General features: G+C 39.2%; 1 protein-coding gene across 3 annotated transcripts in view; it reads right to left on the bottom strand.

Moving 5' to 3' along the window:
- Positions 1-7561: 7561 nt before the first annotated feature.
- The window catches only part of ARAP2 (ArfGAP with RhoGAP domain, ankyrin repeat and PH domain 2), a 441859-nt gene continuing 422792 nt past the window's right edge, over positions 7562-26628 (bottom strand). For all 3 annotated transcript variants that reach the window (XM_077279928.1, XM_077279930.1, XM_077279929.1), the window contains 5 exons: positions 24011-24093; positions 22337-22372; positions 20143-20206; positions 10881-10994; positions 7562-8649 (listed from right to left, as the gene is read on the bottom strand). In XM_077279928.1, coding sequence (XP_077136043.1) covers positions 8323-8649; positions 10881-10994; positions 20143-20206; positions 22337-22372; positions 24011-24093 — 624 coding nt within the window. In that variant the 3' untranslated portion in view covers positions 7562-8322. The remainder of the gene's footprint in view (positions 8650-10880; positions 10995-20142; positions 20207-22336; positions 22373-24010; positions 24094-26628) is intronic.

The raw sequence follows: 26628 nt of genomic DNA, 5'->3' as shown, positions 1-26628 counted from the left end.
TGTCTTGAGGCATTTCCACTGAAGTTGGATCAGCCTGTAATATCATTTTCCACTTTGATTTTGAGCATCATTCCAACTCCAGACCTCCGTGGGATATTAGTTGTGATTTGCGTTGATCATTTTTAGGTTTTATTGTTCTCAACACATTCCACTATGTTATGACTAAAGATTTAAAACTGGAATATTTCATTCAGTGATATCTAGGATGTGGGATTTTAGTGTTCCCTTTATTATTTTGAGCAGTGTATATATATACTGTATATATATATATATATATATATATTTTTTTTTTTTTCTATGTGTATATATCTAGGGTTGAGCGAAACGGGTTGGCAATTTTCAGAAGTTGCCGACTTTTGGCAAAGTCGGGTTTCATGAAACCCGACCCGACCCCTGTGTGGGGTCGGCCATGAAGTCGGCGATCTTCTGAATCTGGAATCGGAATTCCGATACCGATTCCCGATATGTTTAAGATATCGGGAATTGGTATCGGAATTCAGATTTAAGTGTAAAATAAAGAATTAAAATAAAAAATATCGCTATACTTACCCTCTGACGGGCCCTGGTACTAACCGGGAACCTTCCTTCCTTAAAATTAGCCTTCCAGGACCTTGCGGTGACGTCGCGGTGACGTCGCGGCTTGTGATTGGTCGCGCGGCCGCCCATGTGACCGCTCGCGCGACCAATCACAAGCCGCGACGTCACCGTGACGTCACCGAAGGTCCTGGAAGGGCTGATTCTTAGGAAGGAAGGCTGCCGGAACGAAGCCGAGGGTGAGTATATTCCTATTAGGTATATACTCACCCTCGGACATGCCCTGCTTCTTTCCGGCAGCCTTCCTTCCTAAGAATCAGCCCTTCCAGGACCTTCGGTGACGTCACGGTGACGTCGCGGCTTGTGATTGGTCGCGCGAGCGGTCACATGGGCGGCCGCGCGACCAATCACAAGCCGCGACGTCACCGCAAGGTCCTGGAAGGCTGATTCTAAGGAAGGAAGGTTCCCGGTTAGTACCAGGGCCCGTCAGAGGGTAAGTATAGCGATATTTTTTATTGTAATTCTTTATTTTACACTTAAATATGGATCCCAGGGCCTGAAGGAGAGTTTCCTCTCCTTCAGACCCTGGGAACCATTGGAAACCCAATGCACTGCATTGGGTTTCGAGTTTCGGCCGACCCCGACCCCGACTTTTTTATAGGATCGGCCGATTTCACTCGACCCGACTTTTGAAAAAGTCGGGTTTCGTGAAACCCGACCCGATCCTATAAAAGTAAAGGTCGCTCAACCCTATATATATCTATATCTATTCTGTCTATTCTATTCGAATCTTTCACGCTATGATGTTACTGAACGCCTCACATCAATTGTCGGCTTTCATTCTGTCTTTTACAGGATGTTACTGACTTTTTCTGATTTTAAGAAAAAATGCGCGTGTTACCGATCATGAATCCGACTGAACAATATTCCTGCCGAATTTATATTTGGTGATCGTTTTCCGAACATAGTCACTCATCTCTAGTAAAAAGCACAACTGAGCATCCAGATACTTGAGTGATATCTGAGAATTAGTGAGCACGTTCGTTCATCCCTAAGTATATGAGAAAATTGCACTTTTCCTATTATGACTAATAATATGCAAATTCCCATCACAACTTAATTTAAACAGTTTGTATATGCAGAAAAACACAAGAATACAATGTTAGCATTTAAGATCAGGATATAAATTATGTGCATTGGGATGTTGGCTATGTTAAACGGATTTTTAAAGGGAATCTGTCACCAAATAGCGCAGTAGATTGATAGATTGATGCATAAGTTTGTGAGACAGGATTCAGTATAACTTGTGCTTTCATCTTTTAATCCTCTGCTATTTCTGTGGTTTTTGGTCCAGTTGGCAGTGCTATCAGTGTTTGACAGCTTTCTTTGTATCAGTGTACAGAGGTAACTATCAATCACTGGATTGGAAAGCACTAGGCTTTAGAAATTAAGACAAGTCATATATTTTTTGTTGTATTAAGTGTGTGTAAATGAGCATGTAGTGTAGTGTGAGTGTATTAATATCATCACCTGTTGCTGCTCTCTCCAGTGTCCAGCACCATTCTGCTCCTCTTCTCAGTGTTGTCACCGCAAATGTGACTAGCCAGCTCACTTCCTGCTCTATACGCGAACCGGAAGTCTCTTTTACAATGAAAGCCTATGGACCTTCTTTCTGACGCTTCATAGACTTACATTGTAAAAGTCAATTCTGGGTCATGTAGATCGCAGAGTGACCAGAAGAGTCTGCAGAGCAGTGACATCACTGAGAAGAGAAGCAGAACATTACGTGAGTATATTAAAAGACTCATACTACACTACATGCACGTATACACACATTTAAGTGCTTCTTTAAGTCAATAACTTTCTCTGTATAACGAAGTCTTCACTTATTTCAACTTTCAAACAATACACACATGCCATTAATTATTAAGCAACACAGAAAACTAATAAAGAGGAAATGTGATGACAGAATTGCTTCTGTTCTCTTCTACAAGCACAAAGATGGAGAAAAAATGAAGTTGAAGACAATGTATAACAATGACACCATATGGATTTCTGTATTTAATTGCTTTGTTCTTTTTCTTTCGTTTTTTTAAGTGACAATAATTTTCCAACTAATTAAAGACCAGCTGCTACTAAGAATGCCAGACAGTCAATTAAATATCAGAAACCAGGTAAACAACCTTTGCTGCCAGCTAGCTGACGGAACCACCTTCTGTCACTTATAGGGAGCGTGATTGTTAGTTTTGTTTCATAATTACTTGCTGTCACACTGCACACTGTATATGTTCATGGCGGATACAGTAATTGGGCATTGAGTCAATTTGCTATTTTAGGAATGTGTCCAACATCTTAGCATTGATTGTTTATTTTAATATATGTTCTCATTTGACAAATACATAATTCACACTTCTAGTAGTGTTGCTCTTCAACTACTAAAATCAAATGTTTGAGTAAAATAATATAGGTTTAATAAAGTATTTAAAAACAATATGTCTGCTATAACTCCTAAGTATGAGGAATATCTAGACCTCATGCACAAAGAAGAATCATACTGTGCTGTTTTATAAAGGTATAAAAATCAATTACAATCTCCATTTGTTTGTGGACCCCAAGGGCCAATTGTAGTCCAAGAGATGAGCAGAAAAGTGTTCGGTTCTACTGCTTACTCCAGGAGTCAAGTGAAGAACACATTTACAACAGTAGTGATGCAGAGAACTATCTGTATGTTACCTGGTTTAAAATACAGAACAGTAAGTATTCCATACAGATTTGTTAATAGCTCTTTGATATCGTTTTCAATTGATTATGCAACAATTGTTTCAAATTTTCATGAACTTGAACAGAAAAAAATGCAACATTACCAGGCATATAGAGATAACATAAGAATGCAAAAAAGGCTTTTTCAGTCTCCAACAACTTAGCAATTGAAAGGAATCACAATATGATTATTTTGACACATACTCTGGAACAGCTTTCAGCATATAAAACAAATTTGAAGAATCCGTCACTAGATTTTTGCTGCTTAATCTGACAGCAAAACCAAATAAGTGAGCCATCTAAAAAACTACTGTGTTTTCTCTTTTTATATCATAATGGCAACCTAAAATATCCAAATGGCCCTGATCAAAAGTTCACACACCCTGGTTATTTTGGCCTGATAACATGCAGAGAAGTTGACACAAATGGGTTTGAATGGTTACTGAAGGTAACATCCTCACCTGTGACCTGTTTGCTTGTAATCAGTGTGTGTGCATAAAAGCGGAGTGAGTTTCTGGGATCCAGACAGACGCTTGCATCGTTCATCCAGCCCCTGATGTTTCTGGATTGTGAGTCATGGGTAGTGTTGAGCATTCCAATACCGCAAGTATCGGGTATCGGCCGATACTTGCGGGTATCGGAATTCCGATACCGAGATCCGATACTTTTGTGGTATCGGGTATCGGTATCGAAACAACATTAATGTGTAAAATACAACATTAATGTGTAAAATAAAGAATTAAAATAAAAAATATTGCTATACTCACCTCTCCGACGCAGCCTGGACCTCACCGAGGGAACCGGCAGCGTTGTTTGCTTAAAATGCGCGCGTTTCCTGCCTCCCACGACGTCACGGCTTCTGATTGGTCGCGTGCCGCCCATGTGGCCGCGACGCGACCAATCACAGCAAGCCGTGACGTAATTTTGAGGTCCTGGAAGCCTAATTCTAGGCATTCAGGATTTTAAAGTTACGTTCCGGCTTGTGATTGGTCACGTCGCGGTCACATGGGCGACGCAACCAATCACAAGCCGTGACGTCACGGGAGGCAGGACACGCGCGCATTTTAAAATTACATCACGGCTTGTGATTGGTTGCGTGCCGCCCATGTGGCCGCGATGCGACCAATCACAGCAAGCCGTGACGTAATTTCAGGTCCTGAGTGCCTATTTCTGCAGTCAGGACCTGAAATTACGTCACGGCTTGCTGTGATTGGTCGCGTCGCGGCCACATGGGCGGCACGCAACCAATCACAAGCCGTGACGTAATTTTAAAATGCGCGCGTGTCCTGCCTCCCGTGACGTCACGGCTTGTGATTGGTCGCGTCGCCCATGTGACCGCGACGTGACCAATCACAAGCCGGAATGTAATTTTAAAATCCTGAATGCCTAGAATTAGGCTTCCAGGACCTCAAAATTACGTCACGGCTTGCTGTGATTGGTCGCGTCGCGGCCACATGGGCGGCACGTGACCAATCAGAAGCCGTGACGTCGCGGGAGGCAGGAAACGTGCGCATTTTAAGCAAACAACGCTGCCGGTTCCCTCGGTGAGGTCCAGGCTGCGTCGGAGAGGTGAGTATAGCAATATTTTTTATTTTAATTCTTTATTTTACACATTAATATGGATCCCAGGGCCTGAAGGAGAGTTTCCTCTCCTTCAGACCCTGGGAACCATCAGGAATACTGTCCGATACTTGAGTCCCATTGACTTGTATTAGTATCGGGTATCGGATTAGATCCGATACTTTGCCGGTATCGGCCGATACTTTCCGATACCGATACTTTCAATTATCGGACGGTATCGCTCAACACTAGTCATGGGGAAAGCAAAAGAATTGTCAACAGATCTATGGGAAAAGGTAGTTGAACTGTATAAAACAGGAAAGGGATACAACAAGATATCAAAGGAATTGATAATGCCAGTCAGCAGAGTTCAAACTGTGATAAACAAATGGAAAATCAGGGGCTCTGTAAAAACAAAACCACAGTCAGGTAGACCAACAAAAATGTCATCCACAACTGCCAGGAAAATTGTTCGGGAGGCAAAGAAAAACCCACAAATAACATCAGCTGAAATATTGGACTCTCCGAAAAATAGTGGTGTGGCTGTTTCAAGATGCACAATAAGGATGCACTTGAAGAAAAATGGGCTGCATGGTCGAGTCGCCAGAAGAAAGTCATTACTGCCCAAATGCCACAAAGTATTTTGCCTACAGTACACAAAACAGCACAGAGACAAGCCTCAAAAATTCTGGAACAAAGTAATTTGGAGTGATCAGACCAAAATTTTACTTTTTGGCCACAACCATAAAAGTTACATTTGGAGAGAGGTCAACAAGGCCTATGATAAAAGGAACACCATTCCTACTGTAAAGCACAGAGATGGATCGCTGATGTTTTGGGGATGTATGAGCTACAAAGGCACAGGAAACTTGGTCAAGGTTTAAGGGAAGTTAAATGCAGCACATTATAAGCAAATACTGGAGGCAAATTTGCAATCAGTAGCCCAGAAGCTGCACATGGGTTGTACTGGGACATTCCAACATAACAATGATCCAAAACACAAGGCCAAGTCGACCTATCATTGTCTACAGCAGAACAAAGTGAAGGTTCTGGGGTGATCATCTCAGTCTCCTGACCTCAATATCATTGAGCCACTCTGGGGCGAACTCAAGCACGCAGTTCATGCTTAACAGCCCAGGAATTTACAGGAACTGGAGGCTTTTTGCCAAGAAGAGTGGGCAACTTTACCATCTGAAAAAATATTGAACCTCATCCACAACTAACACAAAAGACTTCAAGCTGTCATTGATGTTAGAGGGGGCAATACACAGTATTAAGAAATGTGGTATGTGAACTTTTGATCAGGGTCATTTGGATGTTTTGGGTTGTCATTATGATTTAAAAAGAGAAAACACAGTAGTTTGACAATAAATGGCTTCACCCAACCACTAACCATGAGTGGAGAAAAAGTTTTGGTGTTATCATTCATATTCTCTGCCAAAAGGCCAAGAAAGCAAAATTCTGCCGGGGTATATAAACTTTTGAGCACATCCTTAGTTCTGGGATGATTCTGGACCTTTCTCAGAATCATCCTTACCTTAAGAGATGAGATCTTGCATGGAGCCCCAGACCAAGGAAGATTGACAGTCATCTTGTGTTTCTTCCTTTTTCTAATAATTGTGCAAACAGTTGTTGCCTTCTCACCAGGCTGCTTGCCTATTGTCCTGTAGCCCATCCCAGCCTTGTGCAGGTCTACAATTTTGTCCCTGGTGTCCTTAGACAGCTCTTTGGTCTTGACCATGGTGGAAGTGTTGAAATGTGACTGATTGAGTGTGTGGATAGATGTCTTTTATACAGGTAACAAGTTCAAACAGCAGGTGCAATTAATGCAGGTAATGAGTGCAGAGTATAAGGGCTTCTTAAAGAAAAACTAACAGGTGCTCAAATACTTATTTCATGCAATAAAATGCAATTTAATTATTTAAAAATCATTCAATGTGATTTTCTGGTTTTTATTTTTAGATTCTATCTCTCACAGTTGAAGTGTAACTACAATAAAAATTACAGACCTCTCCATTCTTTGTAGGTGGAAAAACTTGCAAAATAGGCAGTGTATCAAATACTTACTTTCCCCGCTGTACACACATTTAATTAAAAAAATCTTCATGGCAGGGCTTATTTCATTATCATAAATTTCAATTATGCTCATGTAAAAAATAATTTTATTTTTAAGACTATTTGTTTAGCTGTTTTCATATTATTGGTGACATGCTGTGTGTACTTTTTGCAAATAAGGCTATTTCCACTCTATAGTAAATACTAATTGATGTTTTTTAGGGACGCATGATCAGAGTTGTCATTAAAGTAGTTTAAGCGGTCATAAAGTTTATCTCTAATTAAAAAATAAAAACAGCAAGAATGAATGGGTAAATTCTGCACAGTAAGATGAAGAGAAGCTGGGACTCGATGCTGTAAGAGGAGACGATAAATATCACAGTCTTTGCCTTAGCCTCTGTGCAACTACATAAGTGAGAAACTGTGGGGAGAACATCTGATTGGCTAAGAGAATAGAGCAGAGCTCTAACAGCAAACTACGAGGAGCCCTCATACTTAGCACAGGTATAGAAAGGAAATTAACATTTAAAAGAATCCACAGAGTATTTCAGACTTCACATAGCCTGGTACTAGTGATGAGCGTGTATACTCATTGCTTGGGTTTTCCTGAGCATGCTCGGGTGGTCTCCGAGTATTTGTTAGTGTTCGGAGATTTAGTTTTCATCGCCACAGCTGAATGATTTACAGCTACTACCCAGCCTGAGTACATGTGGGGGTGGCCTGGTTGCTAGAGAATCCCCACATGTGTTCAACCTGTCTAGTAGCCGCAAATTTTGCTGCTAAGGAGATGAAAACTTAATCTCCGAATACTAACAAATACTCGGAGACCACCAGAGCGTGCTCGGAAAAACCCGAGCAACGAGTACACTTGCTCATCACTACCTGGTATGCATTAAGGAAGGATTGTGATTTCTGATTTATAAATGACAGGCACTTTTTAATGCATTTTTCATATAAGCAGAACTGTTCAACACAATATAATTAATACATCCGCAAATCTAATGAAATTTGATAGCTGGCCTATTGATACTGTAGGTCTTTTTTCATCATGTAGCATTACTTTCAAAATGACACTTATCTACATCCAAAAGTCATTATTTATAGTGAATTATGATCCAATACCTTATATGTTGAGTTTACAAATTTTCTTTTTATATATACATATTTAGACTTTATTTGAAAATAAGTTTGTTGATATACCTCATGAAATATTTTTAACCAGCATCATAAAATGTCTGGAATAAATAGTCAACACTCTTAAGAAACTTTTGTGCAACATAAATGAGTGAAAGCCTGTAGAGTACTTATGATTAATCTTTGTATTCCACAGATTGAAAGTGAATTATTATGAAATCCAATTGTTCTTTGAAGCATGATTCTTAGTCTTTTGTATTATGTTGTGAATTGTCTACATCATTCTCTTTCAGTCTTGTTTTTCCTGCTTTTCTTAAGAACCTGGTTTAGCTCCTTGATAACATTCTGGGGCAGTTGTGTGTAGGATGTCAAGTCTTTGTTTAACTGATCATCTGGATTGTGTAGTCCTTTGGCATTCATTGTTTGTATTTCTCTTGTCTCATCACCGTAATTCTTAGAATTATCAAGGTCAGCCAAACTGTAGTGCTTCTTCTGGTTACTAAACCTTTCTTCTTTATAGTCAAAAGAATCCAGCATCATAGACAATCTCTGTTGTACTGTGATGCTGAGATCTGCATGGTTCAGTGCTCTTATTCTTCCACCAGGCTTTAGATTGATGAAAATAAAACAAATATAAAATCACAATTAATTTAGTAAAATAACAAAAGCAAAAATATATTTTTATTAATTAAACATGTACATAACATATGTAGAAAAATTTAATGTGTATTGCTCTGGTATTCGTGGTGTATCACTATGAGAAACATGATCCTGACTGCTCAAAATCAGCTGTGTATGGAAAATGGACCATACAACAAACATAATATGCATATTAATATGTCATTAATATTTTTGCAACCTAAAAGGAGAGGATCAGATATACACTATATATTATACGATTCCAGAAAACTCTGCATATTTCAGATTTTTGGCTTGTGGGTGGACATGGTGGACCTTTCATAGTGCCGTTACTACTTCATTCTGGTTATAGACTTGGGTCATTGTGTTTGGTCATAGAATCAGAGAGAGTTTTAAAAGTTTAACCTTTCAGCATGCCATATTGTTTTAAATTGGAAAGCACCTTTAACCAATGGGATCCACAGTATTGTCTATAGGTTTGTAAAAGAGCCATCCCAGTGATATCATTGAGAAGACCCCGGTGCCAAAAATCTCAAATTTGCAGAGAGTTTCCTAAGTTTTTGGAAACAGCCTCAGCAAATTTGGGCTTGGAATTGCATTCAAATGAGTGGTGTTTATGTACCCCCCCCACATCAAAGTGGGCACTGACACATGATATGGGAGCTTGTAATCAAGCAGACAATGATGAGTTTAGGGGTGTAATCAGGCTTTTCTTTCATCTATGGCAAAGATTTAGTTGGATCTCCTAACTTCATATCTTAATATGCTTAAAAAAGCAGCCAACTCTAGAATGCAGCGTCCGGGCCCCATGTGTTTTCAAACTCCCCTTAATAACAATCTCCAGTTTTTCAAGACAATTATGACATTAAATGTTTTAATTGATGAGATTCCTTTGAATTTTTTTGTGGATTTTCAATGTTTTTTGTTCTTATAAATCCTGTAAGCTGCACTCCTCTTTCCTGTAGGTTGCATGACAAATCTATTATATTTACTAGGAAGCTATGCCAATTGAGTAGCGCCAACAAAAGCTAATGTGGCACAGTTCTTTCCTAATGCTGCTGTCACTTAGATTTAAACAATGGTAGTGGTGGAGCAGTTGGACAATGGGGCATGAAAATCCCTTTAATGAAGCACTCCCAGCAATGTTTTTATTTGATATATTGCAGTCATCATATTATATAGCACTGTGTACTTACAGTTGCTCATTTTGCTTTTATACCCAGTTAATTCTTTGCTTTTCTCTGCACTATGTAGACGCAGGAAGTCTCTATTCCCTGCATGAATCATTCCCCTCTTAAACTCTTGACTCAGCTGCTCCGTCCTCCACCCTGCATGGACTTTTACAGTGACTCATAACTCATACAAGGAAAATTGACCTCCTTATTCTACATAGGGCTTAGAAGGACTCAGCTAGTCACGAGATGTCATAAACTTAATAGAAAAGAGAAGAATTAGAAAAGAGAAGAATTAACTGGGTAGAAAGGCAAATGAGCAATTGTAAGTACACAGTGCTATATATTATGAAGACTGCAATACATTAAGAGGATAAAAAATGTGATGGCAAAAATTCTTCAAAGTGGTTCTTAAATAAAAAGACTTTACTGACTCATGGGACTTTGGCTGTTGAGCTTTTCGAAGAGATCATGGCGGTCTAATGAGTACTATGAATCCTATATTATTTACCATGCATTGCATTATAATTTTACTAGTGGCTTCATCTAGTATAACATTAAAGAGCAGATCAGCCCTTTTTGGGTAAATAGGTCTGAAATACCAGGCACAACCCATAGTAAAGAACTGGCTAATCCCTTAATGTATTCGATTAGATTCACCATACGTGAATCTTAATGTCAATCACAAACATATCAGTTTAGAATTACAGTATCCAGCTGTCAGTGTTAAAGAAACCCATGCATAATATGCACAATATACTCATTTTCCAGAACATGTAACTATTATTTATTGAAGTGGTTCACCCAAATAGACTCAAAATGATATTAATCAGTCTTTTTGTATAGGAGCTAGCTATTCATCACACAGTGTGTCAGTATACTATTTAATCTTGAAGCACTTAATTGATATTATTATCTCCGCTAATGTAGATGCGGTGTAATTTAGTATATTTCTCTTACCAAGTACATAATTATTCAGACAAAGCACTAAAACAGAGGCTTGAATATACTAAACCAAAGGCTTACTGTTGGCATGTGCATTTTTTCAGTGGCGCTCTTTACTGCATTCTCATATATCTGCAGATTTTTCGCTGTTACATTGTGTTCCTTTTTTTTTCTAGGAAACAAATCACCAGCATACTGTAGGGAAAAATATTGTTATATAAGTAACAGATTTTTTTTCACACATCACTAATACAGTATTAGTTCAGAAATTAAGGAAGTATATTCTACTGCAGTATATGAAACTAATAAAGTAAGGGGTCACTCCTATGAACCAGAAAAGAGGAAAAATATGAAGGAGATGCGTTCATTTTGGCAGACCGGGCCAATTTAAGGGGAATCTATCACCCCCTGGACAAATTTTAGCTATTACTATGGGCATACAGATGAGAGAATGGTTAAACCAGTTTTACTACCTAAGACAACAGAGCCACATAAAATCATAACATGGCTCAAGGAATGCAATATATACAACTTTATTAACAGAATTTAGACATTACAATAAAAACAAGGTACCTCACAGTGCAGCTGAACATCACCCAGGAATGCACTATACATATGTACTTTTAACTAAATCACACTATTGCGGATACTCCTAATTATGATGACAATAGTACATAGCGATCTTGACCCTTATTATAATATCAAATGCCACCACTGGTAAACCATACCTAAGTGGGAGACATAAACAGAGTCCTCTCACGAATTCTAAATCCAATCAGGGTCCCCTAGGTGCGGGTATAAGTGTGTAGAGATGAGTATAAATATATTTACCAAGTGGCGTGCTGGAGCCTGAGTGATTGTCCCACCCCGACGCGCGTTTCGCCTGTTCTTCTTCCGGGGGCGCGTCGGGGTGGGACAATCACTCAGGCTCCAGCACGCCACTTGGTAAATATATTTATACTCATCTCTACACACTTATACCCGCACCTAGGGGACCCTGATTGGATTTAGAATTCGTGAGAGGACTCTGTTTATGTCTCCCACTTAGGTATGGTTTACCAGTGGTGGCATTTGATATTATAATAAGGGTCAAGATCGCTATGTACTATTGTCATCATAATTAGGAGTATCCGCAATAGTGTGATTTAGTTAAAAGTACATATGTATAGTGCATTCCTGGGTGATGTTCAGCTGCACTGTGAGGTACCTTGTTTTTATTGTAATGTCTAAATTCTGTTAATAAAGTTGTATATATTGCATTCCTTGAGCCATGTTATGATTTTATGTGGCTCTGTTGTCTTACTTAGTCTTACGGAATGGGACCAAGCATTTAATTGCTATAGGTCAATTGGATTAATATGTATGCAGTTTTACTACCTGTATGCCTTATAGCTGCTGTGTAGATGTTGAAAAGCAGTTTTATAGGTTAATTTCTTCCATGCTCTGGGGCGTGAGGTGCCTGGAAGAAATCCCAGCCTCCTGACTTTATTATAATGGCACCCCCCCTTCTGATGCACATCACACTGACCTGTAATTTGTTGTTGCAGCAATGTAATCCTGCGCATGCGCCGACCCCTTGGGCGGTTATGTAAATCTTATCCACCCTTCTATGGGCAGAGTCTTCATCAATGTTATGCGCAGGTGCCGGCGAGTCTCGGCTACTGCGCAGTGACTCTCACTGTACTGTAGAGTGCAGCGTTTTGGACGCAGCAAAAATACTAGTGTTACCTATTGTGGGAAGGCAGCCTAAATATTCAAGAGAAATTAACCAATTTTTTCCTCAAATGTCATCAGAGTTGGGTTCTGGTTTCTAGTATATTTTTCTCTAACACCTATTGCAATGACAAGTTATACTTGCTCCCAAGCTAATATAAAGCCCCTGGAAGTTTACATATTTTTAGTCAAATTTTTCACTAAGTCACAGATCGGTGAGTCCATGGATACAAAACAGAAGCAAATCAGAAGGCTTCCGATTTCCATCCATGTCTCACAGGTCCCTATATACTTTAATGGCTAGGTCTAATTGACAAAATCAGATTACAAAATGGCAGTCTCTGAGTCACATGAATCTAACTCTGGCATCCATAATTTTCAAGGACATGTGAAAACATTCCTATTTACTTTATGGGTCTGAGTTCTTTCTGATAAAAAAAATCAGACAGTACTCAGATTGTCACAAGGATATGTGAACATAGCCTTAGTTAGCTTCTTCAAGCGTCATTACTACTTAGTAGAGCACACTTTGCCTGTGATGGTATTCTCATAGATGAAGAGCCAGACATCCAAATCTAGGCAATGGATTATATTTTACTAATATTTTCAGGTTGTGAATAAAATGAGTGGTATTAAAGTTAAAGGGAACCTGTCACCCCGAAAATTGAGGGTGAGCTAAGCCCACCAGCATCAGGAGATTATCTACAGCATTCTGTAATGCTGTAGATAAGCCCTTGATGTATCCTAAAAGATGAGAAAAAGAGGTTAGATTATACTCACCCTGGTGGGCGGTCCGATCCGGTGGGCATCGCGGTCCGGTCCGGCACCTCCCATCTTCATAGGATTAAGTCCTCTTCTGGTCTTCATGCTGTGGCTCTGGCGCAGGCGTACTTTGTCTGACCTGTTGAGGGCAGAGCAAAGTACTGCAGTGCGCAGGCACTGGAAAAGATCAGAGAGGCCCGGCGCCTGCGCACTGCAGTACTTTGCTCTGCCCTCAACAGGGAAGACAAAGTATGCCTGCGCTGCAGCCGCAGCGTGAAGACCAGAAGAGGACGTCATCTGATGAAGATGGGAGGCGCCGGACTGGACCGCGACACCCATGGGACCGGACCGGGACCGCCCCTGGGTAAGTATAATCTAATCTCTTTTTCTTATCTTTTAGGATACATCGGGGGCTTATCTACAGCATTCCAGAATTCTGTAGATAAGCCTCTGATGCTGGTGGGCTTAGCTCACCCTCGATTTTGGGGGTGACAGGTTCCCTTTAAAGGAAGTAATCATTGCCTTGCACAAACAAGTAAAATGATACAACACATAGGTAAGGCATTTAACACCTTAATAACTGGGCAATTTTATATTTTTGCATTTTTGCTTTTTATTCTTCTATATCTAAGAGGGATAACTTGTTTTTATTTTTACATCATTATAGCCATATGAGGGTTAGTTTTATGCTGGGTCAGTTGAACTTTAGACAAGTTGCATTGTCTGCTCGGTGCCGCTTTCATCAAACAGGTGCCTGCCGACCCCACGATTAACAAAGACTGGCTTGTAGCTAATAACGTATGGTGGCCAGACCCTCTAGTCTTCATTTCAGGTGCACTAACAGCTATGTATTGCAGTGATTTGATCATTGAACCAGTGGTATAGCTTTCTGCCCAAAGTATCTTCAGAGTCATTTTTCAACACGATAATGCCAGATGGCATGTTGCTCATGCTACTATGAACATCCTAGATGCTCTAAACATGCTGCCACGACCTTCAGCCACAGTGGACTAGTCTCCCATTGAACTCACTTGGGATTTGATTGGTCAGCAATTGTAAAGTGTGCTTATAACAGCAGACCTTAATGATTTGTGTACCAAGTTCATGCAGCGTGGCAAAACATTCCTACTAATTAATACACTTTTTGATTGCAGCCAATGAATGTATATGCATATATTTCTACATTTGGTGCTCATATTCGATGCTGAACAAATCGAGATATTTTGAAAATGTTGATTCCATTTCTTTATCATTTGGATATTATTAACATACTCTTTGGTCCTGTAATTTTCCTAATTGTATGACTTTTCCTTCTCGGTGTTGCAATTTCAATGTTAAGGAGAGAAAGACTGCAGAATCGAAATTATCTAAATTTTAGCAAATAGACCTAAATATGTAGTGTAGATGAATCTCATACATCAGTGCTTCTGATATTCTTTAGATTACAATTTTATGTTAAAATAGCTTTTTCAACATGCTTTCAAGCAATCAAACTGATAGTAGCACATTTCTCAATTTTATTTTGATGCCGTGTACTATAAAAATATATAATGATTTATAGTAAATTATGGCAACTTATTCATCAGCAAAATTTCCAATGCAATACTTATCTACTTTTGTTAGTTTTATAAATTGAGTAAATAGGAAAATAGGGAATCAAGAATTTTCTGATTCTCTGAACTACATGGCATAATCTCTGAGCAGTTCACCAGGAGAAATTTCTCATATCTCCCTATGAACTCTATGAGCTTAGCGATGCATTTTGAGACTTTCTCTCACTGTGTTAGTGGTGATGTCACAGGTGCAGTTCAGGGACCCAACTGAGAATGCAGCCATAGTGACTGGCAGTATCCTTGATGATGTCACCGCTAGTCACTGAGGCTGCGCTCGCAGAATCTCATTCCTCAGTGGTTCTCAGCCTGGACAATCGCATCTTGGCACATCCAGGTTGAAAACTGTTTATCCTCAGACTTGAATTATGGCATAGGACAGAATGATGGACAGGTGAGGGTTACAGTTCTTTTTTATTTTTGTTTTATTACAGGACACAAGGGCTTCAATTGAATGGGCATTAGGTGAGTATAACTGCTAAGGAAATGTGTGTTTTTATATCAAATAAAATATTTTATTCTTGCTCATACTTTATTCGTGTTTGTTTACAATTTAACAATAGGATTAGTAATGGAGAGGCATCTTATAGATTCCTCTTCATTACTAAGCCGTGGGCTTGATGTCACCGGACATTACAAAGGTGACAACCCCACAAATATGAACACCACTTGCCACTGCAACAGGGCAATAATAAAAAAAACAGTATGGGGACCCCTCTATTCTTGATACCCAGCCTTGCTAACACTGACAGCTGAGAGTTGAGTCAGTTTTACCTCACTGGTTATCAAAAATTCAAGGGAACCCATGTATATTTTTCTTATTTATTTGGAGCGCAGGCACTGACTGGGAGCAGTAGTCTCATCAACTGACGCCAGTGACCGGAGGTAAACTTTTCACCTCTGATCACAGCTGCGGGCTCACGCTCTCATTTGGCGGAACAGCAGCTGTCTGACCGGTGGTAATGATTTTGCCACCAATCAGAGGCAGTATTTCCCACACTGTCATTCACATTCACATATTCGGGCCCTCCATTCAAGTGAATGGGGTTTATGTTTGGGTCCGAGTACTGTTCTGTACTCAAACTCAAAATTTCTTTTAACTATTCTGCCTAACCCACCGGAGTCAAACAACCAAGGGTCCGCCCTTCTCTACCTTCAGACTAACTATCAGGGTGTCAATTGTGAGTTCATTGTCTGTATATATTTTAGATTATTAATAATAGGTTAAGTTTAATCCCATTTTCAATGAGCGTTCTAATATTGGGGCTAGGCCAACAATATTGTCAGTGATTTGTACATTGAACATTATGATTGTTAGGGTTGGCGGATTGCACTAAATAAATTATAAAATGAAGTGCAATTGCAACCCGGAGTCCACCATGCAGAGAAGAACTCTGCTGCTACTGAATAGTGATGGAACACAACAGCAAGTGTTACCCTGATCACACTGAGTTAACGCCACTCGGTGTGAATGGAACATAGAGTACCAAGCTTGGTTACTTCATCGAGAGGTACTGCACAAGTATACAAAGGGCTATACCCTGTTAAAGTCACAGGGATAATAGCACGTGGATTGGATTAGCTCTGCAACTAAACCTTGTTAACCACACACACGAATTAAGATGGTGAGCCAATAGAGAGCTCTTTGACCCTAGGAACAATACCCTTTCACTTTCACCAAGAGGTATAGCATGAGGTTTGAGCTTGCTCTGTAGCTGAACTCCGCTAACCGCACACAAGAACGAAACAAATGCTAAGTCAAGTGGCTAGTTACCCCAGTCCTGTCACTGCTGAACCTGTGCCTGACCAGCACCCTAAGCATGTAGCAGACTAAAGACTCAGGCGCTGAGCCAAGGGAACAAAACCGCATAAGTGTGTGTGCAACCTGCCTGTCAACATGTACAGTCTCAGAGCAAAGACGCACACACAAACGTGCAGACAGTGGTAGAGTAGCCACACACACCAAACATGAATGACACTAGCATGCTCACGTGCATGCAGAGAGCCTTTTATATGCTAGGCTCCACCCCAAACACTCATGTCCAGTCGGCTGAGACATCGCCTGTGGGCCAATCCAAGGCTGCCACATCATCAGAGCAGCTAATGTCGGACCACCAAAGAGAAGCCACCACCTTAAGGACATGCTCAGTAAGGTGATCTCTGGACTTAGACTCCAGAGCACAAGACTGCACCTGCATATCACTGGTTACCATAGACTTGGCTGAAGAGCCAGCAACAACCAACGTATACCATGAGCCTGAGCAAGATGCTGGGACTGACGTATGTGTTGAGCAGCAAACACAGCGGCCGGAGCTGAATGGGAGACTGTAGAAGCAGATAATGCTTGGGATCAATCCGGCACAGCGGGAGAATGCCGACGCCTACCACTAACTATATTATTTTCCCCTAATATTTTCATTTTTACTAGAGGAAATAAGAGAAATTAACCCCAACATTTTTGAACATTTCTAGGAAACATTACAATACCCGATATGTGGTCAAAAACTACATCTTTGGCACATGGCAAAGCTCAGAAGAAAAGGAGAATCATTTCATTTTTTAGGGAAATTTTGTCTGGAATAAATTACTGATGTTTCTGAGATGTCAAAACAGGATAAGCCCTCCACACATGATCCCATTATGGAATCTGTATCCCTCATGGACTAAAGAGATTATAAGATTAGCATTGCCAATAAAATGTTGCTTCAACTTCAATATTTTCCTGGTCACAAGTGATAATAGGAGAAAGGGGATCCCACAGCTTGTTACACTGAACACAGTGATACCCCCATAAGTGGTGCTACTACTTTTTGGTCTTATGGCATGACATCGATGAGATGGAGTACTGTTGATGTCATGACATATTAGCATATTGTCTAAGGTGGCAATAAGAAAAAAAAATCCATTTTGGAAACTACACCAATCCCAGTTCATCTAGTTATGAATTGAGTATTTTTAACACACACGTGCCTCATAGAATTGCATGCCTTCAGTGGGGAAAAAACAAGATAATCTTGTAGGTATGATACCTTTTATTGGCTAACAACTGTATCTGGCATATTGTAATGGAATTAAACTTCAAACTGATGAGGCTGAGCTGAACATGAAATACACTTCAAAAGATTAGATACAGGCAGAGATTTGAACACTCAGAGATGTCTGGTTACCAGCGGAGATGTAGACGCAGGATAAGGTCTGGAATCAGAACAAACAAATAGGCCTGCATGCAGTGAGAGGTCTGGACACCTGCAATGGTTTGGATACCAGGATAGATCTGGATGCAGGAAAAAGTTCAGGATGCAGACCGAGGTCTGGACACTTGCGGAGGTATGGACACTAGTGTTGAGCATTCCGATACCGCAAGTATCGGGTATCGGCCGATACTTGCGGGTATCGGAATTCCGATACCGAGATCCGATACTTTTGTGACATCGGGAATCGGTATCGGGATTAATATCAATGTGTAAAATAAAGTATTAAAATAAAAAATATTGCTATACTCACCTCTCCGACGCAGCCTGCACCTTACCGAGGGAACCGGCAGCCTTCTTTGCTTAAAATGCGCGCGTTTACTGCCTTCCGTGACGTCACGGAAGGCAGTAAATCAGAAGCCGTGACGTCACGGAAGGCAGTAAACGCGCGCATTTTAAGCAAAGAAGGCTGCCGGTTCCCTCGGTAAGGTGCAGGCTGCGTCGGAGAGGTGAGTATAGCAATATTTTTTATTTTAATTCTTTATTTTACACAGTAATATGGATCCCAGGGCCTGAAGGAGAGTTTCCACTCCTTCAGACCCTGGGAACCATCAGGGATACCGTCCGATACTTGAGTCCCATTGACTTGTATTGGTATCGGGTATCGGTATCGGATTAGATCCGATACTTTGCCGGTATCGGCCGATACTTTCCGATACCGATACTTTCAAGTATCGGACGGTATCGCTCAACACTAATGGACACCAAAAGATGATTGCATACAGGCAGATGTCTAGCCACATGCAGAGATCTGGATGCAGGATAAGGTCTGCACACAAGTAGAGGTAACCTAACCACAAGGTTCCACTGAACCCATTGTACTAATCTTTGTATGCCAGAAGGACAAGGACAATTTCTAACTTTGCTTAAACCTAGAGAAGTGTCCTAGATCAAGATGAAAGCACAGGAGCACCAAAACAGCCATCCAAAATGCCAGCATGAAACAAAATACCCTTTTTTTTCTTTTAACTACAGAATTTTATAAAATTGAGCTATGGCAAAAAAAAAAAATGTAATTTTTACCACTAAAAATTTATATTGGCTGCAAATTTTTCATATTTGCTAGAGGAAGTGAGTAAAAATACAACTTAAAATTTGGTGCTCGATTTCTCTTGAACGCATCAATTTATCATCTGTGGTCATAAATCACTGTTTTGAAGTACCCTGCAGGACAGTATGCCTTCAGCTTACAATTATTGAAGCAAAATACTGACCAAATACTAAACATGTGTGGCCTAAAAAGCTGAATGTGCAGGTGCTGGATGTTGGAATGTTGAAACCCCACTGATATAATATTAATGACCTGTTTTTAGGATTTGTCATAATATTGCAACCTAGCTGCAACCCAATGTGAGGAGCTGCAAACATACATTAGCAGATAATTTCTTAAGAAACAAACAATGCTAGAATATTGCCCCTTCATGAAAAAGCCGTGATGTTCATTTGGTTAATTGTAAGCAGGTGAAATGTTATGATTTATCAAATTAACCATAGTAATAAATAATGAATGTTTTTACTGACTGTACTAGCACAGAACCAAATAACAACAGACATGAAGCACTTAATTAATTTTGATTGTTGTTCCAAGCATTCAGCTGAAGTCATTTTAATATGGATGTAACAAAAATTAAATGTCAATGAACAAATAATCTAACATAAATATCTATAACTCTATGTAAAAAAAAAATCTAGTAATTTATATTTTCATCCAAATCTGTTAACTAAGTCAATTTTTTTTTTCATCAGCATTTCCATTACTGTAAATCTAAAAGATAGTTAATTAGTATTCCTGAGACTCATCATAAATTTTATTGGTCATGATTGAATTCTAGCCAAATTTTATGCATGATGCTTTAATACCCAAATCATAAAATCATTCCCAGCAGTTTGATTTGTAGCTCTTCAATAACAGGTTTATGACTTGTGTAATATATCTCGAAAGAAAAATGTGTGTCTTTAAAATCACAGAAATATGTGTATGCATTGATCTTGCTAACACTACTTTACCTGTGCATTAAGAATACTGATCAGCCATTCCATCTGGACTTCTGCAGAGTCACAGCACATGTACCTGCAAATAGATTAGAGCATAAGTACAAATCAAGATGGAAGGACATAGATTAAAGTAATTTCATATAGTGTAAAAGCCACCAATATTTTATAGAACAGCACATCTACAATTTGTGATCTGTGCTTTCAGATGATGTAAATTAAGAACTTTACTCTGTTCATTTTCTTCAAGGCCTCATTCCGAACCATGCAAATATATTCTACAGTTTGTAATAATATAATTTGCTAAATATATTGAAAATTAAAAAAATGCATATAAATTAAATAAAAAATATCAACAGTTGCTAGAGGATAATTTTCACATTTAATGAACGTTTTAGAACCTGTGGTTGAAAATTAGCATAGAGTCACTTTTCAAACCCCATTGTCTTCAATCAAGAAAAGTGAAGTTCAGTTATCAGAAACTAGAGATGAGCAAGTCTCCCTAAATTAAAAGGGTTGTCCGGCCTAAGGCTACTTATCTGCAGTCACTCTTATGTGAATGCAAACTTGTGAATCCTCACAGTGCACGCGGTGAGGAATCTGTGGTGCCGGGAGTGAGCAGTCATGTGACTACAAATATGCCATTTGGATACTTCTGGCCACATTTGATCAGAGCGTATCCAGCCTTGCTTAATGCACTTGCATGGAGTGAAGCCGCCCATATAGTCGGCACGTGATCACATGTATGCTTATCACATTCTTGCGGTTACGAACCAGCTGTGAATCCTCCAGCATGCAGTGTGTGCGATGTGAGGGTTCACAAGTCTACACTCACATAGAGTGACTGAAGACTTGGTACTTAAAGCCATTTTAAGTTTGGGCCAATTTGCACAATTCAGGTGCAAGTATACATTTGCTATGAATCAAATCTGCCTAGAATAATTTGAATAAGAAATAATCTGTCATGCTCAACTTTTTTCTGTCCTCCCTATACCTGTCCTGCCACTGCAGGTCCCCGTCAAGGTCTCCAATCGACTACCCAACCTTTTTATTCCCCTTCCTTTACTATGGCTAGCAGGTATGGACTGGGGCTGAAATTCAGCCCTGGCATTTGAAATCACACAGGCCCATGTTGTCCCTGTCCTTAAGCACCAGATGGGAATATATTACTAATATTACCCTGGATGGAGGAAAGGAAGATTTTCTACAAGACCAATATTTCTAATGATACCCATGGCCTGCTTGGGTAAGTGGTGAAGTCTTCAACTTTGTGCTCTGTCAAAATTTTTAACAGTATGCATGTCTTGAGAACACCGTTTCTTATAATTACTTTGCAGACAAGGCAGCCCATGACCAGACAGGCCCGTCTGGAATTTGCCAGAATTGCCAGATGGCCAGTCCGGCCTTGATGGCTGGTGTCACTGTATTCTAGGTCCCATGTAGTCACATGGGGTGTGATGCACATTATTGATATTAAACACATGCGCCATACCCCATATGGTCATGAGATTAGTCTGTTGTAGAAACTGCCAGAAGATTGGAGGGAGAAGAAAAAGGAGCCAATTGGAAGACTTGGGGAGAGTGATGGTAGCGCAATTAACGGGAGGGATGAAGAGTGATGAGACTAAGAATTTATTTTTTTTAAAATTTGCCTCCTGGCCTTGGGAATCCAGAAAATTGCTGTGGCTGGTCACAATTTTCCTGGATTCATGCAAATTGGATATTCCCATAATTTGAATTAGTTAGAATCTATTTTTTGGGGTACATTCTTAGCGATTTTAATTCTTGAAAAAAAAGTGTGTTTCTATTCACGGAATGCAGTCAAAATAGATCACGTCAAGGCTTAAAGAGAACCTGTCAGCAGGATTTTGCTAAGGACTCTATATACATTGTCAAATTGACACTGTTACACAGTTTAAAATGATACCTGCAGTGAAGAAATCCGTTTTGTGGTTCTTGTGTAATTTGTGTTTGAAGTTTTCATGTAATGATAAGTTCATGCTTCGAGGCGGGACTGTAGGCAGAGTCTTTTCTTCCTGCTCTATGCCAGAGAAACTAAGAAAAGACCTGTCCACAGGCCGCCCATAAACACAAGCATGTTCCTTAACTCTTTAAGTCAATCATATTTCTCATTCGTAATACATTGTCACGAGTAAATGTAATAAAAGACAAAAAGTTAATATATTCTTAAATGAATCTAATTACTTACCATTGGTGTTTTTCTAGACAAATTGTCAAACCAAATCTGTAAAATAATTATAACAATAATATTTCAGAAACTCAGTAATTAGTATAACAGGTAATAATATACCAAATTTGGAATACATACAGTCTAAAGTTTGGGAAAACTTTCCAATTTGAGAATTAAAGAGAATATGTCACCAGGTTTTTGCTACCTTATCTAAGAGCAGCATAGGTAGGGGCAAAAACCGTCATGCCATATCATTAATTAAGCAAACTTTTTATAAAAAAATGTATCTGCTGCAGATCTAACAATTCTCTGAACATTGAGCTCTGTATAACCCGGACCCCCCCACTGTTTGGCAGCTTTCTGTGTATTCTTTGCATAGGCAGAAAGCTGCCAATCAGTTGCTGGGGTGTGTTTGGGCTACCAAGTATTATGTTTAGTAGTCCTCTTGTGATAATCTCCTGCTGATAAAACAGCTTTTTTTGTAAAAACTACACTAAGCAGACCAGTAAGTGTTAGGCTGTGTGCACACGTTGCTGATTTTTTGCAGTTTTTTCTCATTTTTTCGCTATAAAAACGATATAAAACCACACAAAAAACAGCATACATTATGCATCCCATCATTTAGAATGAATTCCGCAATTTTTGTGCACATGATGCGTTTTTTTCCACAAAAAAAAACGCATTGCGGTAAAAAAAGCAAGCATCTTCATTAATTTTGTGGATATTTTGCGGATTTCCCACTATATAATGCATTGGGAAATGTCCGGAAAAATCCGCAAAAAAAATGCACAAAAACATGCAAAAAACGCTTGCAGATTTCTTGCAGAAAATTTCAGGTTTTTCTCAGGAAATTTCTGCAAGAAATCCTGAACGTGTGCACATAGCCTTAATCAGTAGAATCAGGAACTCTTTCTCTATATTATGTTCCTCTCAGATTCGGTAGCAAAATTCTAGTGCCAAATTCCCATTAAGGATGTCTCGTTAAGTCTTTAGACAAAAATAAACGTATTAATATATACTGACATCAAACAGAAACCTGAAGATACAAAATAACTGAAAGACAAAGGACCTGATTCATTATTGCATTATTGCATTTGCACCCTTTTTCTAATTTGTGATGTTTTTCCCTGTTTTAGTTTCAATTTACACCTTTTTTTTAGTTTGGTTTATGTTTCCTCGTATATATAAAAATTCAGTATATGTTTACCATGGCGGGTTTTCAGGTTATTCATCAAGTACAATTTTTTTTCTCAGAGTGATTTTATGTATGCCTCAAATTTGCATTATTTTATTGGTACATGTGATGTTTTGAGCTAAAAAATATCAAAAAACGTTAAAAAATTAAAATCAAGAGCATTTTTTTGTGAAGAAATTCATTAACCACATGTATGTCATTTTGAGGAATTGAAAACAATAAATATCTGCAAATATCTAAGAAAGAAAACTGACTTCAAAAATGCAAAGAATGGAACAGGCCCAAGATATTGAGAGACAGAGAAGGTAAAAAAGGCATGGCTATGAGCGTCAAAGAGTAAATGTGAAAGGACACATATTGTTTATGACAATGGATATTACGCATATATATATTTTTTATTTTACTAATGTTGGTAAGAGAATTTCATGTTAGAAAAATATAAACCTAATTCTGTTCCAACCTTCAATACATTGCTAGAGGTTTTCATCTTTACAAACCTTGTAGGCGCTTTCAGTTTCTTCCGCACTCCTAGGTAAACTTTGCAGGGCATCACAGGTAGCTCCTTATCTGGTTTGATGCTCTAAAATATAAAATATGAAATATTATACAAAAGATACAATTATATTGGTCCCGTGTTCGCCGGTAGATAGATAGAAATTAAAATTTGAGAGTCCTCATTAGTTGATACCTTTTAATGGCTAACTGAAAAGATGGTAACAAACCTGAGACCTGAGTGGTAGCGTGCAATTTGTTACCATCTTTTAATTAGAGCAGTCATATATATTTTAATCCTGCTTTATACTTACATTTTAATACATAGTTCTCTCATGCACACTATGGGTTCAAGTACAAAGAGCAGGAGATGATGCAATAATGATGTGGCTCCTCCATGTTGCATACAGAATTAATGAAGAATATAATCCAAAATAGAGTACAAAAAAGGCTTCCATTCATAATTATATATATATACAAGGCAATACATAATAAAAAATGTATCAGTGACAGAGTTGTTCAAAGCAGAGATCAGGTACAAAGGAAAAGGTGGCGTAGCAGCACAAATATAGTGCGATAAGGGAGAGCCTAATAATGAAATTAAAGTCTATATAAAGTGACAGTGGTACAATTTCTTGATTATATTACTGCAGATGTATGAAACTACATCAATGGAAATACAATTTTAGCACATGTAGTAAAGTCCCAAGTCTCATTATCAACATTGATAATGGTAGCATGCACCTAACAGTTAATGACTCTTACCCATGTTCCTATCTGTGGTGCCACATGCACAGCCCCGACGCGTGTTTCGAGTTGGCTTCCTCAGGGGGCCATAGTGAAATAAGGTGTCCCCAGCACCCCTTAAGTATCGCTATTACAGGTGTATATGCTTATAACTGGTCAAGGTGCATGTGACGGATCGCAAGCATTGGCAATTGCATAATCTCCGAGCACCATGATGGCGATGCGGGTCATGGGGAACTCTCCGATGACATCAATGACCCGTACACGTCACTACCAGGCGCCGGAAGCGATGTTCCAGTCAGGAGCCACCATAGAGGCTATGGCTGTGGTGTCTTAAGGAGGTACTATGGTTTAGAGCACTCTCGCATTTATGAGATAGGCAATAGGGATTCTATATATTGGCATGTGGCACTTTATGGATTCTGTTGACTAGGACTGCACATAATTAGTATTGAGCCATGAGATTCTGGGTATGCACCTCTCTATCTTAGCACTAGCACTTTATATATGATTTGATGAATGCTATACCCACCTCATTATATGTTCTTTGAGACCCACATTTTTTGCTATCGATCCCTCTCTGTATAAACTATTGTTGTCATGTGCATTTTTGTAATTTCATGTGCCTTTTTGTGATGTAATAAAGATAAAAACTTTTTTAGTACATTTTTCTTGGCTTATTCACGCCAGGTTTTCTGCTTTTCATCTCTTCTGTGATAAGCAGCTCACTGTATATAGCGATGTACACTGAATTTCCTGGTGGGGGCGGGGTTAGGTTTCTCTGCTCTGCAGGATTGCTAAATCTAAAATCTCTCATTGTGTCAGAACAACTGCATCCAGTAATTTAAGTGATACATCATTGAATTCAGGGTCTCTTTGCCTACATTAGGCTGCTCTCAAATGAGGTAGCAAAAACCGGCTGACAGATTCCCTTTAAATGGATGAGTTGGGAATCCCCCATGATGTTACATTTAAAGGGAATCTATGATTAGGTTTTTGTCAACTCATCTGAGTGCAGCATGATGTACAGGGACAGAGACCCTGATCCCAGGGATGTGTAACTTACTGAGTTGCATGCTACTATTTTGATAAAGTCTCTGTTTTCTCTGCTGCAAATCTACCAGTTCTCTGAATCCAGAGCTCTAGATAACCCCACCCCCCACTGATTGGCAGCTTTTAGTGTACACTGTGCATAGGCAGAAAGCTGCCAATTAGTGGTGGTAGATGTAGTTGGGTTAAACAGAGCTCATGAATAAGGAGGACTACATAGCAGCATCTTTATTAGTCCTCTAATGGTAATAATGTATAAAACGTGATTTTATTGAAATTACAGCAATCTAGTAAGTGATACATTACTGCAATTAGGGTCTCCTTCTCTACATTATGCTGCATTCATATTAGGTATCACAAACTTGGTGACAGATTCCCATTAAAGCAGATCGGGCACCAGATTTCACATTACAAACATTTCACATAATTACACAGATACCCTGATGAAGCTGCTTAACTTACTTTGAAAATAAAAGTCAAAATGGCTGTCTAATAATTACCTTAAGATATGCATTTGATGGGTCCAGTTATGGAATCAAATAGTTCATGAGTTCCAGTGCAATCAGTCTTCACCCACCCAGCTTGACTGACAGCTGCAGTCTGTCCTTAGTCACATTCAGCAGCAGGAGAGAAAATGAGGGACTTCACATTCGATAAGGTGGGCAGAGATTGAGTTAAACTTTCATAGAACATTTTACAGCCATTCTGATATACATCTTCAAAGTAAATATAGCAGTCTCATCTGGTCTAAAAGATCTATTTATACAGTTTAGATTGTGAAAGATCCACTTTAAAGGCATTACATTGGTCATTATAGTGTCATAGC

The sequence above is a fragment of the Ranitomeya variabilis genome, chromosome 1, assembly GCF_051348905.1.
Source record: "Ranitomeya variabilis isolate aRanVar5 chromosome 1, aRanVar5.hap1, whole genome shotgun sequence".
NCBI classification, from domain to species: Eukaryota; Metazoa; Chordata; class Amphibia; order Anura; family Dendrobatidae; genus Ranitomeya; species Ranitomeya variabilis.
The sequence above is the reverse complement of the archived record's forward strand: the minus strand, read 5'-3'. Positions and strand labels throughout refer to the sequence as shown.